Genomic DNA, 16,418 nt, shown 5'->3' with positions numbered 1-16,418 from the left:
TGCTTTATGGTCTGTTCTGTTATATGTAAACTCATGTTTACTGAGGGAATAAATCAAGAGAGAAGTAGAGTCATTTTCTATAGACTTCTATACAACCATAGGAGTCGCCCCCAGTCAGTAGAGAGAATGCATGTTTATTTATTGTTTAATCATTTACAATATGGGTGTGATGTTTATTGAGGAGCTGCAGTGATGCCATTGTCTATAACTACATAATTATATACACCACTTTGAATTGCGTCATACCCAGGTACAATTTAAATTCCTTGCATGTGATTACAGTGGGATGCCGTTTCATCAGCATTTGTAATTAGCATAATTGTTTTACTGCAGGAAGACAGGCTTTGACACAGTAGTTTTGCGTCATAAAATGACACAAAGGACCTCAATGATGATGTCACAGGTGATATCAGGAAGAGTCCCATTCTTTGTGGACTTCAGCCCTTTAAAAAAATATTTCTCCCTGTCATCTGAATTCAGTCTAGGAATGAGTGTTGCTCATGCTTGTTTGTTTTGGAGCATGTGTTTACAGTGCAGTTACAGTTTATGAGTCGATCTGAAAGTTAACAGGAGAATTTGAGGTGCATCAATACTATTGCCGATGTAAAAGCTTTGACACCACAACTTTTTGATAGCTTTGAGGAATATAAACGACAAAAGAAACCAAACTGTTGTACAAAAACTGCCAGAAATCCAACATTTCCAAACGCAACTGTACTGACATTCGGGTGTGATGCTAGTAGCGGCTAACGCAACCTCTAGCCGTTAGCCTCCAGCAGAGATGGGGAGCAGCTTCTCCAGTGTTGAAGAAATGAAGACAACCATACCTTCAAGGCAATTAGTTCACATGCAATACAAAATTAACAGGTTAATTCATTTTATTAATTATTTTACTATATGTCCAAATGTGTCGTTTATGCACAAGTTTCTAACTATGGTGCAAAAATATGAACTCTTCCAGACTGTTTATTATATTACTAAAATCTACACTGTCCTCTTCTTTCAGTAGCCTTAGATATAACTTTATCTGGGCTAAACTCAAAATGTTATATTGCAGGAAATTATTTTGAAAAATCCCTAGTTAATAATCAACTCCTTAACCTGGATTTTAAAATATTTATCCCTGCTACGGACTCAATGTTAACGATTTAAGATATACAGCCTGTACAAAGTCTAGTGAACATCATGAGGTGATGTTCTCGTTAACACCTCTCAAGGTTTTACCTTGAGTTAGCGACCTATTTTTATACCACAGCCTTTGAGGAGCTAAAAATAGCAGTGCTTAAAATAGTAACAGACCTTAACAGTGGGAATGTCCAGGAACGTGTGTGTGAACGTGTGAGCTGATATTTCCTTGTTTCTGTAATAAGAGATTACAGTGCTACCGTATAACAGGTGTGAAAACAAGCCACCACTTTAAGTTTTTAACAAGTATATAACACGCTGAGGTTCATTTGCACTTGTATGGGTTGAAGGATCTTAACAACTTTCTTAAAAACAATCATATTCTTACTAATTTCTGAAAATATCAAATTTTGCAGCCTCGTGGTTTTCATTTCAACAGTGGCTGTAACCTTATCTTTTGTTATAGATTAATGGAAATGAATGTTATCTTGCCAGCAAGTTTGCACAATGAGTGTGACAATGTGGGCTTCCCCCGTATTGGAGGTCATATTACGACATAAAAATAGCAACCCTTCATGCTTCAAGAGGAAATGGGGTCGTTCGTAATAGAAAAAGAACTCTTAAAACCACAACTAAGCCATTTTAGCAAATGTATTTTGTGTTTGCAACATGAATTCAGCTCTCATCAACTTTGTTTGTATTTTTGCGAATGCAATTTAAGGATTGTCAACAGCATTATGTGCATAGCTTGTTCGGCACCCCCCAAGTGGCAAAACAATCAACTATTTTTCACTCAATAACTCTCTTAACTTAAATGTTTTCCATCCAAACAGTTCAGACATGCAGAACTTTGTGATGATCCCAACGTTTCTGAAGATAAACAAATGTGTGAGGTTGAATTTTGGGTGAAAGTCAACAAAATGATTCGCGAGACATGACCTTGATTTGCAGGAATGTTGCAGCCGTTAAAGATAAGATATCATCAAAAGAGAGGGAACTTAGTTTGGACGTAGGAGCTCTAATCTAAGATTACAGAGCTGTAAATTACACCAGGCTGGGAAAGGGAACTTTGCTTTTTGTTTGTTGGCTTTGTTTGCTTAGCCGACGGAGAATTAAGGTCAGCGAGCAGCGATACAATGCTATCTGGTATGATATGTATGCCTGGGGTTTTGTTTTTTTCCATCAAAATGAAATTCAATAATGTTTAGCGATCTTGTGATGGAAATCTAACCCGCTCAATCCACACACACAAAAACTAAACAAAAATCTACATTTCTATCCAGCGTAAAACAAGAGTCTATTGTAAGGGCACCTGTAAGCACCTGTTGTGTAACTGAATACACACTGGCACGTTAGACCCTCCCTCCGAGATCTCTATTCCTGGCAGTGAATCCCACTACTGTCAACAAACAATACTCAACCGCTTCACCTTCACACCAGTTCCCGCAATCATTCAAGAAGAACACAACTTCTCGTCTCTGGAGAAATGAGGCTGCTTTCTATTCTGACTCTGGCTCTTCTTTGGGTGGCCATTCAGGCAGCAGGTAGGTCATTGTTTTAGGTCACCGGGCCCACATGTTTCTGCACATGCAAGTATATTCTTCCTTCTGGTTTGTGTCATCTACTTGTTGTTTTTACGTCGGGAGTCAAACTGCATGCTACAACTGAGCAGCGCTGTTTTGCACTCAAAGAAAGTGTAAAAAGTGTAACAGCATAAGTTTAAAATGATTCCGATGGATCTGCAGGTGGGTTAATATGGTTGTTGATCGCTACAAATCAATAAAACCTCAACTCCTGCAGGAATTTGAAGAGAATTTCTCAATTGTTCAACACGGCTGCAACAGCCATTTGTTGAGAATACAAAATAGTTGATTTACAGCTCTGTTCTCTATTAAGAAACTTCCTCGTGCCTGTTTAGAGCTGCACTTTCTATATTTTCACATGGATCAAATAGCGATGTGAAAGGGGAGAGACTTGTATGAATTCTTTTTGGGGTCGTTGATTTTTGCATAAAAAGCGTAGGCTTGAAATATAGCAGCTCCCCTAGTTTCCCCCCAAAAATGTCCCGTGCAGAAAACATGTAAAAACATGCTTCATTTTACATGATCCTCCACTTTTTTAAACATTGGGGTTAGCCAAAAGGATTAGCTCTCGTTGTGAAAACTGAGCTTGCAAGATCTATGACGTTAATAAAGGTTTCAAGCTGTCACGCTGTATTTGATATCGCCTATAACTTTTTTGTCCATCCAAAACACAGGAAGTGTGAGGAAGAATGAACATGAACATAAACCATAAAACCCCGCAAAAGTTATTTGAGCCAACAGCCTTTAAGATATCTGAAGTATTTGAAGTTGCCTGCCAAAAAACCCTGTTTTCATTAAAATATCATATGACTATTCTGCTTTTGAGTGCATATTTGTGTGTGCAGGGCATCACGGTTGCTGTACGGATTTCTCCAAAGTCCATGTTGTGAAATCCATTCTTAAAAGGGGCGGGCCGGTGCAGTGTCACTGGCAGGGCATCACAGAAGGGTGCAGCATCAATGCAGTGTAAGATTACTTTGCCTCCTTTGTCCTTGTGTTTCCTTTCCCTCCATTTCCTCCATGTTAATGATTGCCCACAACCTATTACATATGTTTTCAAATGTCCCATCCTCACGACTTCTGTTTCTCTTCCAAGTGTCATAAAGTGGAAACGTCGCCAAGTGTGCGTGGCCTCAACACCTCGCAAGATGCGAAACCTTCTTGCAATGTTGTGGTAACTTACACATCGACGCACACACACACACACACACACAAAGCTGATAACAATGACAACATATACATCTTTTTTTTTTATTGTGACAAAAACTTTCTGGGACTCTTTTATATGAGCTTTTCAATCCCAACGTTTTGGTTTAAAATACTCAAAGTCAATAGAGAGCTGAAGTCCCGCCCCTTTTGGTCGGCAACCATGGTGCCATGAATTACACGATGTATGATGTTTGTCAATTTAAAAGATCATTTTGCATTTTGTCGTAGAACTGTTGAAGTATAACACTGTGAAACATTAGAAAGACTAAAAACCCAAAAGTCACTTCAAAGTCTCTCAGTGAAACATGCAATGCCTTTGAGTTTCCGGTTCTGCAAAGTGAAGACAATGCGGAAGTGTCTTAAAACTTGCATTATCTCTAGTGACCAACAGGGGGCGACTCCTCTGGTTGCAAAAAAAAGAAGTCAGATTGAACAGATGTGCAGGATTCAGTTGCTCTGCTCTGGCCGCCTTTGGCTCTCTGGATTATCGATCTGTGCCAATCCGACATCGAAGACCCTCGCTGAAGGGCCTTTGCTTTTAAGCCCGTCTTCACAGTGTTCGGTCTCCTGAAAGTGCTCCTTGTATTACGGGTGCTGAACTAATGAGAATATTAGTGGAATGTTCATTTTCATTAACCACGTCAACAGCTTAGTAAGAATATTGCCTTTTTAGAAATATGGCCGAAAAACAGAATATTTTGTGCATGTAAACGTAGTCACTGGCAGAGGAAGGTTGAGGAGCAGATCGCTGGCTGAGGCGGAAGGTGTGAAGTGAAGGTGGATCGTGGGTTACACGAGGAAGAACCAGGCGCACAGCCGTGACTGTGACACAACAGTTCGTTGGGTTATCCTGAATGCTGTTAGGATTCAGCACGCTAGCAGTGTTGTCCTGCTCTTTATTGGATTGAAGTTGAAACCCCAGTTATCTGAGATAGAGTTGCTTTTGCCAAACACATCTTTTCTTCATCCTTACAGCCTTATTATACTTAAAATATGATCAAGTATTATTAAAGCAACTTGAAATGTCAAGATAGCGCTTTCCAATCTCTTGCAGTGAGCTTTATTCGCTAGCTACCCACAGCTGTTTTACTTTGCTTCTGACGGTTCTCAAACTTGTAAGTTACCAGCTAGAAAGGAGAATATTTGCTTTTGTGGACAATTTGAGTTCTGGCTTCTTGGATTGTGACTCTATACTCAATAATTCAGATTTTATTAATATTTTGTATTAATAGTAATGATATATACAAATACCTCCCCCCTTGTGTTTTGTTTTATTGTCTATTGTTTCTACTCTCAAATTTCTACTCACCATTATTCATCAAGCACATACAAATCTGGAACACAACAACCTACAGTTTGCCAAAACTCGCCCTGTGAAGTAATGCCGCCTTACCCGTTTTGTGTTTCCTTCCAGCAGCAAAAGAAACACTCACAAGGGAGTGAGAGCTCCCAACCGGCTACACAGGAGGAAGACGATGGGCCCATTCTGAACCCCGACTGCAGACAACGAATCTCTGTCACTAATACTACTCTCTGTTACTAAAATTACTCTCAATATGTATTCTCTCAACAACCAAATGTCCACAACATTGGCATTGAAATAGTACTCAGTAGGCAGAATGGCCTATTACAGAATTACTATTACTATGCAATATGTACATCGCTTTAATGATACAGATGGTATTTTAAATCATTTAGCTTCTTAATGATTTCCCTGGAGAAACAACAAAGTCTATAACAAACTATAACAAAGATGCTGCATTGCAAGCTCGGACAATGGTTTGAAATGGTAAACTTCCTGTTTCTTGAGTGGCAGTGGTCATTGCACGAATGGATGAAAGCCGATTGGGTTATATTTTCCTATTTTTACGCCCAAGTGCATGCGGTCTCTGCCACCGGACTGCATAATATGTTTGAAAACCCCCAAGAACGGCAAATTAAAACAGTCAAAAACGAAACAAAGCAGTTAGTTGCAGACACCAATTGTTATTGTTAAATCAACTTAAATGCGGCATGTGCTGCAACAACCCCCAAAAAGAACCCCTTCCAAAGTATAATTCAATTCCTGGCTCCCGACAGTCCTGAAGTCTCTTGCCGGGTTTGAACTTATGGGACCCTGCAGGGTGACGAGGAAACTTGAGGTACGGTGCTTCATTCCTGCAGCTCTTGTAGGTGTCCATGAGTCTGATGAGGTAGTGCACCTGAGCCCTGTAGGGTTGTATTGCCAGGATCAGCCTTGGGCGCTACGACGTGGTCGCATACCATCTGGAATCTAGTGAGTCCGGCCATTTTGAGGTAACTGCCAGCGTGGGCGACAACGGCCATGATCCCAGTGGAGGCAGAGTATGGACGGAGTGATAAGGGTGAGAATAATGTTGTTTATCTTCCTGCTAGCCATTTCTCACAGGAATTGAATGTCCCATGAGCTCTGAAAAATAGATTAGCTTGTTTAAAGTAATTCTACTGGCTTACAGCAAGCTGCTCTATATCTAAAAACTAGTGTATTTAATGGGAAACCTACAGGACTGCAGCAATTTCTGTACCTCAAATGGTCACAACCAGGATGTTTATACCACAAAACTTGATACTAAATATAGTGCTTTCTGTCTGTACACAATATCTAAACTGAGTAGTTATTTTTACTAAAAACCTGTTCACACTTGTTTTTCTCACCACAGCTGCCTCGCTCAATTGTAACCACAAGTCCTGACTTTATTTGAGCTCATCTGTTATTAACTCCTCAACATGCAATATACCTGTAATTACTTGTGTTGTCGTCTTCCAGGTGAACAGGGCACTCTCACCATCAAAGGCACTAGAATCCACAAAGCAATGTTGAATGGATGGAATGATTCTAATGACAATTGACATACAATCTTAATGACATAAATGTGGGAACAAAGAAAACTCAAAGGCATTGTTGTAAAGACTGAATTGAAACAGCTGTCAATGATTACATGTCTCAGGCAGAAATGAGAGGACAATCGGCACTGAATGAAAGGCATCTTATTTTTTACCATGAACGACATTGCAGAGCAGGATTTGAATTAACATGTCGTGGCGGCGATGATGAAATACATACCTCTGACAGCTGCAGAGCGGGGCAAATTAATGTTGGTAATATGTAGCAAGACGTAGCATTATCAATAAAACAAGAAAAGTAAATCATGCAGATTTAAAGAGGTACTGCACAAAAATTGTCACCCATTTGGTTTGCGGTTTTTGAAGCCTCGAGTTCAGCATTTTGGCTGCCGCCATCTTGTTTTTTTGCAACCAGTGAACAGAAGTGACCCTATGTTGACATGCAAAATAGCTAAATCCAAAGTCAATTTTCTTCCTCCGTTCATGTGACTGAGCATGGAGTCAAAGGAAACGCTAGTGCGCTTGCCCAGTGGTTTTGGAAAATTATTGCAAGATCCGGTTAATTTTATACTTGGAAGTCACGTTTTTCTGCCTTCATGCACCACTGAGCAACTTTTGTGGGAATGGACGGCGCCTCCAACACTGTATCCAGTTGTTTTTATATATACATGCTCCTGCCTCACACCTGAGTGAGCTTCAGGGGTCCTGGTAGGCATTTACCCTCGGTTTCCAGTCTTTATGCTAAGCTAAGCTAACGGGCTGCTGGCACACCTGCTGTCACACGTGTGAAAGCGGTATCAGCTTTTCATCCAACGCAAATGATTCCTTCAAAGATACACAATGGAAAATCTGCAAGCTTTAAGTTGTGTTACAAATCTGTCAAATGTTTTAATGCATTATATGAACGTTACAACAGCTTCTGTATTGCTTACATTCAAGTAAAATGTCTTCATTAAAAATGAAAAAAGTTTCAATGAATGTTAAAGTATTTTTTTTAACTTGTTTCCTCGCTGAGTTGAGTTACCACCCAGTTCTAATAACTACACACAAACAAGGAAGAACACTCTTGGATAGTTCAGATTAATTAAAACTAAAAGAATGTACTCAGATAATGGACGTTCTTTCCAAGCTGATCCCTCCTACTTTTAGGCCTCTGCTTGAAAATGTCATACCCAAACTAAAAAAGGTGCATCTCTGCAACCACTAGGGCTATTTGAATAATGTTGATGTTATAATAAAAGAGAATAATGTGAGTTGTGTGTTCAGATGTGTACATATCAGTCTATATGTTACTGGTTATGAGTAAATGAAGAAGTTAATTATACAATTTGTATAGCAATATCTGCCATAGAGTCCATATGGGCTCCACAGTTTTCATGGGGTTAACACTACATTCTTCTGGAATGTAGGACCACTTTTTTTTTTTTCCGCTTTCATTGCAGCCTGAAGAAGTAAACCTGTTGGTTTGGTAAAGGTGAACATGCTCCATGACGTCACTTAATTACACAATGCTCTATATCTTTGCTTCCCATTGCCAACTCCACCCGCTGGAGCCCGAGTTCACGGGCGAGGCTTTAGATAAATGGGTTTACAATAGAGACAAAACGTTAGCTTTGCAAAAACTTTCCTTTGAGCCTAATTTGAAGATGACAATGGTTTAATCACCTTTTTAATAAGGGTTAACAGTGGAATGCAAGAGAGTCTGAGTGTGTTAGCATGAGATCATGTTATTTTTATTACCTCCATTGTGTCTAATTACAGTCTCACTGAGCCACTGGCAGGGCTGGAGACTCAGAAGCTTACCTATTGAATAACGAAATAATTACCCCAATAGGTGAATTTGCATTGAGAGGATGTCACGGGTCGAGATAACAAGTGATACCGCAGTGGTTTGGCTCAACAGGTCAAAAATAGGCTTAAAATAGGAGGTTTCAGCCATAAGCTAGCACAAAGCTAGCATGAATCATCTGGATAAGAACAGCAGTAAACATTTCTGTGGGATCATTCATTGTTTAGTCCTAAAGAGTATTTTTAGTAAATCTATTCAGGCAGATAATGTGAGTGTGGGCAACATTTTCATTTATTATTTCCGAGTTTATTGCAGTTTTAAAGCAATCCATGAAACACACGAGCACGTACATAAAACAGGTGGAATAATGAATAAAAAAAACATTTAAATACACAAAACACACAGAGGAGAAAAGAATAGTAACTTCATAAAGTACATCAAGGAAATATTAATAACATGCGTACAAATGTGAAGGCAGTGACGTGGTGGCAGTTATGATCTCAATGCGGCTACATTGTGTTTATGTTACAAACTTTAAACATTTAGACTTAAAACACTTGTGTGCATTAGCGTATATACCCACCATTGCACAATTATGGATTATCTAGATATTTACCCAGTAAATTCTGAGTTTGCAATTTGGCTGCAGAACAAAGGGACCGGCAGACAGACCAGTCTAAAGGCCTACGTGGTTTTGGCTCGATAGAATTTACGCACAATTTATATTCTAATTACTACATTAAAGAAAGAGACGTTGCTGATGGACTCTGCAGAACGATATCGAGGCGTTTTACGGTCTGCCATTCACCAGGAAGCGGGAGAGGAGAGCAGATCGGACTGGGGAGTAAAGTTCATTCTCAGGGTTGCAGTCTGAGTTTGGCATTGGAGCCGTGTGATTGGTCGCGTGAATAGTCCATCACAAGCACTATTTAGGTGTCTGGGGGATCATACAAAGAACGCTTTAAAAACAGGAAGTCTTCAAAATCTTCCTTTGGGTACATTTTTTGCAGCCAAATCAAATTGTTTCCATGATATTCAACGTTTTTGTTTTACTATAATGCTTTTAAGACTCGTCTTGTTTCTTTACATAGCAATAAAGTAGGCCATGAATATGAGATATGAGTTTACAGATAATTACAACCCCTCCTCGTCCTCGTGGAGGTTGGTTTATTTGTTTGATAACGCTTAAGGCGGAAGCAACGCTTAAGGCGGAAGCAACGTTTAAGACGGAAGCAACGCTTAAGGCGGAAGCAACGCTTAAGACGGAAGCAACGCTTAAGGCGGAAGCAACGCTTAAGGCGGAAGCAACGCTTAAGACGGAAGCAACGCTTAAGGCGGAAGCAACGCTTAAGGCGGAAGCAACGCAGGCGTGTTTTGGCACAATTATGTCGATATATTGAGACGTTTATCGGACGCCACTGAACGGCTACGTCACGGACTATTTGAGAAACGATTCCGAGGGGAGTTTGTGGCATTTAAATGCTCGTGCAGATACATGGAGGGGGGCTTTGGTCTGGTCCAATCTGTTTCAGTACATAAAACACAGCGACTACAGCGTGAGAAAGGCACTGTGGAGAGAGATCCATGCAGTAGTGTGCAGATGTGTGCGTGTTTTCCGCCAATCGAGAGTCCTCCAGAGCCGTGGACCGCGTTCCCATCATGCATCGTCTTCCGAGCGTTCGTCGGGCCTCAGCCTCTCTCGCTCCCGGTGCCGCTGGATGGCCCGCCAGATGCGGCAGAGGACTCCGCCCCTGTGGGGAACGAGGGGTTAACCACTACAGATTGACGTACGAATGCGTCAAAAAATGCTTCTTTCAGAGAGGAAGACGGAATACGCTACTCTTGGAGGCTGACGGAAATAATAGTAATAATATAAGTCACAAATAATTGCAGATCAATGCAAGAGGCGGACTTTCCATCAGCTGTCTGAAGACACGTGTTTGGAAAGCACGGAGAAAGTACCGGTCGATTCACCTGACGTGCCGGTTGTCGGAAGATGCTTTGAATTCCAGAGTTCTGCAGCTTTGCTGTGAACCTGCAAGGTGCGCTACGATGAAAGTGTGTCAGATCCCGTAAGCATCTACCTGCCTTAGCAGCGCGACGGCCTGAAGCCTCGTGAAACTGGAACTCAAAATCCACGAGACCATCGCGGGTAAATTTCTTTTTTAAAGATTTATAACTTTGTCGAAGGATTAGTTTCTTCCCTACCGATACTTTTCTAAATAACAAACGTCAGCCGCCAAGAGAAGCCGGCCTTCATGTCCCCGCCGCCAACATTGGTGATGATATGAAGCGTAGCTACCGTAGACGTAGACAATGGAGGTCGTCTTTGGTGACTTCGGCCAGGACGTCGGTCAGCGTGTACTCCTCCAGCACGAACTACAACACAACGCGACCAAATTAAAGCCGTGCTGAACATTTCAAAATGGCTGACGGACAGATGTTCAAACGCCGCCGGATACTCAACCTTATCGATGGTGTCGGCGTCGGCGCCCTGCTCTTTCAGCCAATCAGTGAGCTGCTTGTCTGGCTCGTGGTCTGCTGGGACTTTGAAGATGGAGGGAGGTAAAATGTCTGTTTTAGAGGAAGAAAAACATAGTTTGTATTAGTTAAAAGCAGAAGAGAAGCACAACCGGACTAATGATCAACCATTGTGTTTACCCAGTGGCCGGTGTCTGACTCGGACCAGCTCCATGTCGTGTGCTCTCTGCTGCAGCGTGGCCTTCAGGACCTGCTGGAACTCCTTCTCCTTCTGCAGCAGCTCCTCCAGCAGCCTGCAGCGACAGGGACACCTGTTACGATAGCCAATACATGTCACAGGGCTGGGGAGGAATAGCGGCGCGGTCTGACCAGAAAGCTGTCGACACACATAGAAACGTAAGCAGCGATTATGCAGCGATTATGCAGCGATATGGCCGGCAGGTGGACGAAGGGGGGACTGAAGAAGATCCCAGACCTCAGAAAACTATCAGTGCATCCAACTTCCTGTTAGAAAACTATCAGTTCATCCAACTTCCTGTTAGAAAACTATCAGTTCATCCAACTTCCTGTTAGAAAACTATCAGTTCATCTTACTTCCTGTTAGAAAGCTATCAGTTCATCCAACTTCCTGTTAGAAAACAGGTTTGTAATTCCAATTTGCTGTTTTTTGCAATTGCAGAAATAGTAAAACTGGTACTTTTATGGCGATATTGTAGAAACCACTAACTCCTGGATCTATTGAGCAGGTCTGATAAACCACACGAGCACATTGTGGGTTTTACACTTTAATTCTAAAACACACAAACTACACACAGTTATCTACATTAGACACATAATGTAAAGCCTGTGTGCTGTTTGCCAAACACTGCTATTGCAATACCACACTCTGTTATCACCTGCACCCAGAATGCACCTGTGTCCATAGACTATATTTACAGCATGCTGTAAATGAAAAGGCCAAAGACTCTACATTTCAGAGTGCAGTTTTAATGTGTAAAGAGCTGTTTCATTTCTGTTTGGATGTGAAGTTGTGATGCAAAACACCATTTTAGTTTATACAATCATGAATTAAATATTTTAAAGCTTTTTCTGCAAAGCTTTTAGAAGTTGCAGAGTATGAAAGTGGACGCCATAGTCCCCTCACCACAGCTGTGCAGAGAGAACATGTGATGGTTTGAGAGACTTTAATGGGAGAAGTGGAGCGATCGGAGATTAAAAGAGCCGCATGAAGCTTTAAAACTGGTGCGACCAGGAAATCAAAACTAAGCGTTTCACAAAGGCAGGAAACAAAAAATAAATAACAAGGAACAGAAATGCATTTATTGTTTTTTGAAAAAGGGCCAAATTCCTTTGTGAGGCCTGCAAACAAGAACAAAAGATCCTGAGCATAACCGCAAGTGATTAATTAATAATGCAAAACAATCCAAAAACAATCAAACACACACAATTCAACAGCAGGAGACAAGTGTGAGCTCCAGCTGTGTGTATGTGAGCCATGTAAGCAAGGCGGGGCTTCAAAATGTGTTTTAAAATTAAAGGACGTTGAACGTCACTTTAAAAGTTTCCCTCTGAAGTGTCTTTTGTCTTTTGTCTCTTCCTCTAACGCAGAGATCACCTCTGTTGTGGTGACGTTATTCTAAAATGCTTTGTCTTCATGTGAGTTTGTTTAGTCCCGCCAACATAAAAACTACCGGGATATTCCAGGTGTCAAAAGCAAGATTAGAAACCTGTGATCACATGCGTCTTTTGGCATCAGTGAAGACTTCGTTTATTTGTTTATTATCTCTACAATGGCCGCCCGCCCACATGTACTTTCTAGGTTGGCAAGAAAATTAAGTTATTGTAAAGGACACACTGTTTTCCAACTCATGGTCACTCTGTAACAACACGTTTTCCACCCAGAAAACTGATTACTGATTTGAAATCAGAATCTCGTAACATATTAAATATATAAATGTTTAACTTGCCTCATGTTGTTTTAAGACCTTTTAACAATAATTTCAGTCTGAATAAATAATAAATCCAGAAAGCCTTTCTTTTCTAAATGTTGAATAATCTCCATGATCTTTTGCATTGCACTGCACCGTTTGTCTTTATTGCCACGGTTGTGTTTTCATGCTTCAGTCGCTGCTGATACAGGACGTCCAAAAACAAAAAGAAAGTAACTTCAGTTTTCCATTATCTATGGCGACGTTTAGACTATATCAGCGCTTAAATATGATGCAGATCAGGTCTGCTTTATCCTTCTCAAGGGACACACTTCTTTTTGACACGCTGCCTTGCAGCTATTGTATCCGTGACATGCATAGCATGTGTGTGTATGTGTGTGTGTGTGTGCACATTATGGGTGTGTGCACATTCTTTCCATTTCCTCCACTTATCTCACGTGATTAATTTGAGTAGAATTTCATCATCATGAACTCCATTTACCCAACCTGACTGCAGCAATTTGTCCTACGTGTGTGTGCGTGTGTGTGTTGTTGGAAAATATCGCATGTGTTGAAATCTCTGAATGGCGGCGCGTCACTGACTGCGCGGCAGTGTGGTGTGTTTGCACGCACCTGTTGGTCTCTTGCTTGAGCCGCCCCAGCTGTGCACCCAGGTGGTGATGATGCGAGCGCTGAGGCTCCTGCGAGTGGGCGGAGCTTGGCGTGGGGGCCACGGGGTGGGCGGGGTCCGCCGTCGCCCCGGTGTCGTCGGCGTGAGGAGCTAAAACGGGACCGAACTCCACCTCCTCCTCGTCCACCTCGTCCTCCTTCTCCGCCCCCTCACACTCCGACGCCGGGCCGAAGTGGGTCTGCAGCTCTGTGGGAGGAACAACCCGTGTCATGTGAACTAAACAAAAACAACTCCATAAAGGGGGGTTGTTTTTGTTCAGTTCACACGTGCAGGTGAAGGACAGAGCGCCACGCGCGCGTCCACTAGATGGCGCTACGAGCTCAGGGCCTCTGACCTGGGATGAGGATGGTGATCGCCGCCTGCACCGCCCGGCGGATGATGTTGTCCATCGCAAACATCCAGTGAGGTTTGATGTGATGGTTCCTCAGGACTTTGTTTACCTGAGAAAACAGACAAACAGACAAATAAGGACAGATATTCAGAGTTTATTTAACATGAAGGGATACTAATGAGTGTAATCGTATTCAACTCACAATTAATACATAGTTGGGGAACAATATTTACCTTTTTTCTCCATAATTCATCATTAATAGTTAAATCTGATAAGATCTATACCTTATAAATAAAGATGTCGGACAATTTTCCTACTATTTTGTCTCCATTATTTTAAATAAAACTGAATCATTCTGCTGGTTTGGTTATAATACATATAAATATATATATATATATATATATATATATATATATGTATGTTTTTTTTTTTTTTGGTTCATTATTCATTTTTTACCGTGAATCTAGTTTTTCAGATTTGTATATTTTATTTGCCCCAGCTTTTTTGGGGTCTTTTTTACATTTTTAAACATAAATAAAGTGCAAAAAAAGTTCTGTATTGGTTAAACATTATATTTACACTTAATAGTGATCAATTCCTTGGTGTTTAATAACTCTGCCCAGTTTTTCCTGCTATAAACTCAGAACAAAATCCAAAATGGGTCCTAACAGTGTTTTGTTGTATCAGACTACAATATTTTGTACATATCAGATCTTATTCCAGGTAATTTGTTAAAATAACAGAACCTTTTTACTACACATGTTACGGGGCGCCGTGTGCCAGCCGCTATTAAAAAAAGATCAAATCTCTAGCATAACAGCTTGCGTATCCTGCTTATTTCCAGGTGTGTGTGTGTGTGTGTGTGTGTGTGTGTGTGTGTGTGTGTGTGTGTGTGTGTGTGTGTGTGTGTGTGTGTGTGTGTGTGTGTGTGCGTGTGTGTGTGTGCTGACCGAGTCCTGGAAGCCAAACAGCACCAGCTGGATCTGGTTGATGGAGGTGGAGTCGAAGTCCAGGTCCAGCTTGAGCTTGGAGATGGTGGCCGCCATGACGCGCCTCTCTGGGGAATGGATGAAGTCTCTGAGGATGCAGATGATCTGCTTGATGTGGTCCACGGACAGCTGGAGCTCTTCACTGCCCTGCACACACACACACACACACACACACACACACACACACGTTTACATACCGTGTATATCATCAAAACCCTGATTTAAGCTCATACAGGAAGTATAAATGTCCCAAACTTCCCTGTTATATGATATTGTATATCGTGTATATCAGACAGTGTCGACACATCAAGCATCAAGACAAACTCTCAGGTGCAAGTCAATAAAACTACTCATTTAAAGCCTCTTCAATGGCCTCAAAGATCTTATTTGTAGGATTTTAAAACGTGTGCACCCCCCAGTGGTAGCATCTGGAATTACAGGCTTCTTTTCTTCAACGTTGTACATGAAAATGTCCTGATTGTAATTTGTACTCTGACTCTAAAGCTAAATAGATGTCTTGATAAACTGCTTAAATTGCATTCATATATTAAAAATACATATTTGTATTCATGTTCCTTGGTATGAAGAACCCTGCTCCGCTCACCTGGATGTGGTTCTCCTTCAGGTTGGAGATGACCTTCGCCTGGTCGTCGTTGAGGACCTTGAACAGGATGGCCCGTCTCTCGCTGTCCTTCTTCAGCAGGAACAGGCCGCCGTCCCGGTCCTCGGGGGAGGGGGGGGCGCTGCGGTCGTCCGACACCGAACCCTCGTCTGGAACACTGCGACACACACACACACACACACACACACACGGTGATCTCACCGCAATATAAAAATACAGCAATTGATTTACAGCGGCGTGACGCGCCGTCCGGTTTATTTACAGATACAAGCCTCTCCTGGCGACTGTGTGTGCCCAGGAAAGTGCCGAGGCAGCAGCGGCAGCGTGAGTCAGCGCGCCGGGGTCGAGCGCGTGCACGTACGTGTGTGTGTGTGTGCACGTACGGCGCGTGTGTGTGCTCAGCCCGCCAGCTGAAGCTCGTAAAGTTATCGGGACCTCGTTATATCACGGTCGTAAAAGGCAGCCGGGCGTGATGTGGGCACAATAAGGCCACCTGCCACCAAAACACACACACACACACACACACACACACACTCATGCACAAACTCACACTCACGCACACACACACACACAAACTCACACTCACACACACACACACTCATGCACAAACTCACACACACACAAACTCAGTCACACACACACACACACACATGCACACACTCACGCACACACATGCTCACACACACACACTCATGCACAAACTCACACACACACTCATGCACAAACTCACACTCACACACAAACTCACACACACTCACACACACACACACTCACACACACACTCATGCACAAACTCACACTCACACAC

At 41.9% G+C, this 16,418-nt stretch overlaps 1 protein-coding gene across 1 annotated transcript in view; it reads right to left on the bottom strand.

Annotated features, from left to right (window-relative positions):
- Positions 1-10,194: 10,194 nt before the first annotated feature.
- map3k15 (mitogen-activated protein kinase kinase kinase 15) overlaps positions 10,195-16,418 on the bottom strand; it is a gene marked incomplete at its 5' end in the record, with an annotated part of 25,346 nt that continues 19,122 nt past the window's right edge. Inside the window, 8 exons of the mRNA XM_079234493.1 lie at positions 10,195-10,319; positions 10,871-10,947; positions 11,036-11,142; positions 11,230-11,342; positions 13,611-13,854; positions 14,003-14,108; positions 14,950-15,135; positions 15,593-15,767. Of these exons, the coding sequence (XP_079090619.1) occupies positions 10,226-10,319; positions 10,871-10,947; positions 11,036-11,142; positions 11,230-11,342; positions 13,611-13,854; positions 14,003-14,108; positions 14,950-15,135; positions 15,593-15,767 (1,102 nt within the window). The 3' untranslated portion in view covers positions 10,195-10,225. The remainder of the gene's footprint in view (positions 10,320-10,870; positions 10,948-11,035; positions 11,143-11,229; positions 11,343-13,610; positions 13,855-14,002; positions 14,109-14,949; positions 15,136-15,592; positions 15,768-16,418) is intronic.

Source organism: Taurulus bubalis, assembly GCF_910589615.1.
Source record: "Taurulus bubalis genome assembly, chromosome: 18".
Lineage (NCBI taxonomy): Eukaryota > Metazoa > Chordata > Actinopteri > Perciformes > Cottidae > Taurulus > Taurulus bubalis.
The sequence above is the reverse complement of the archived record's forward strand: the minus strand, read 5'-3'. Positions and strand labels throughout refer to the sequence as shown.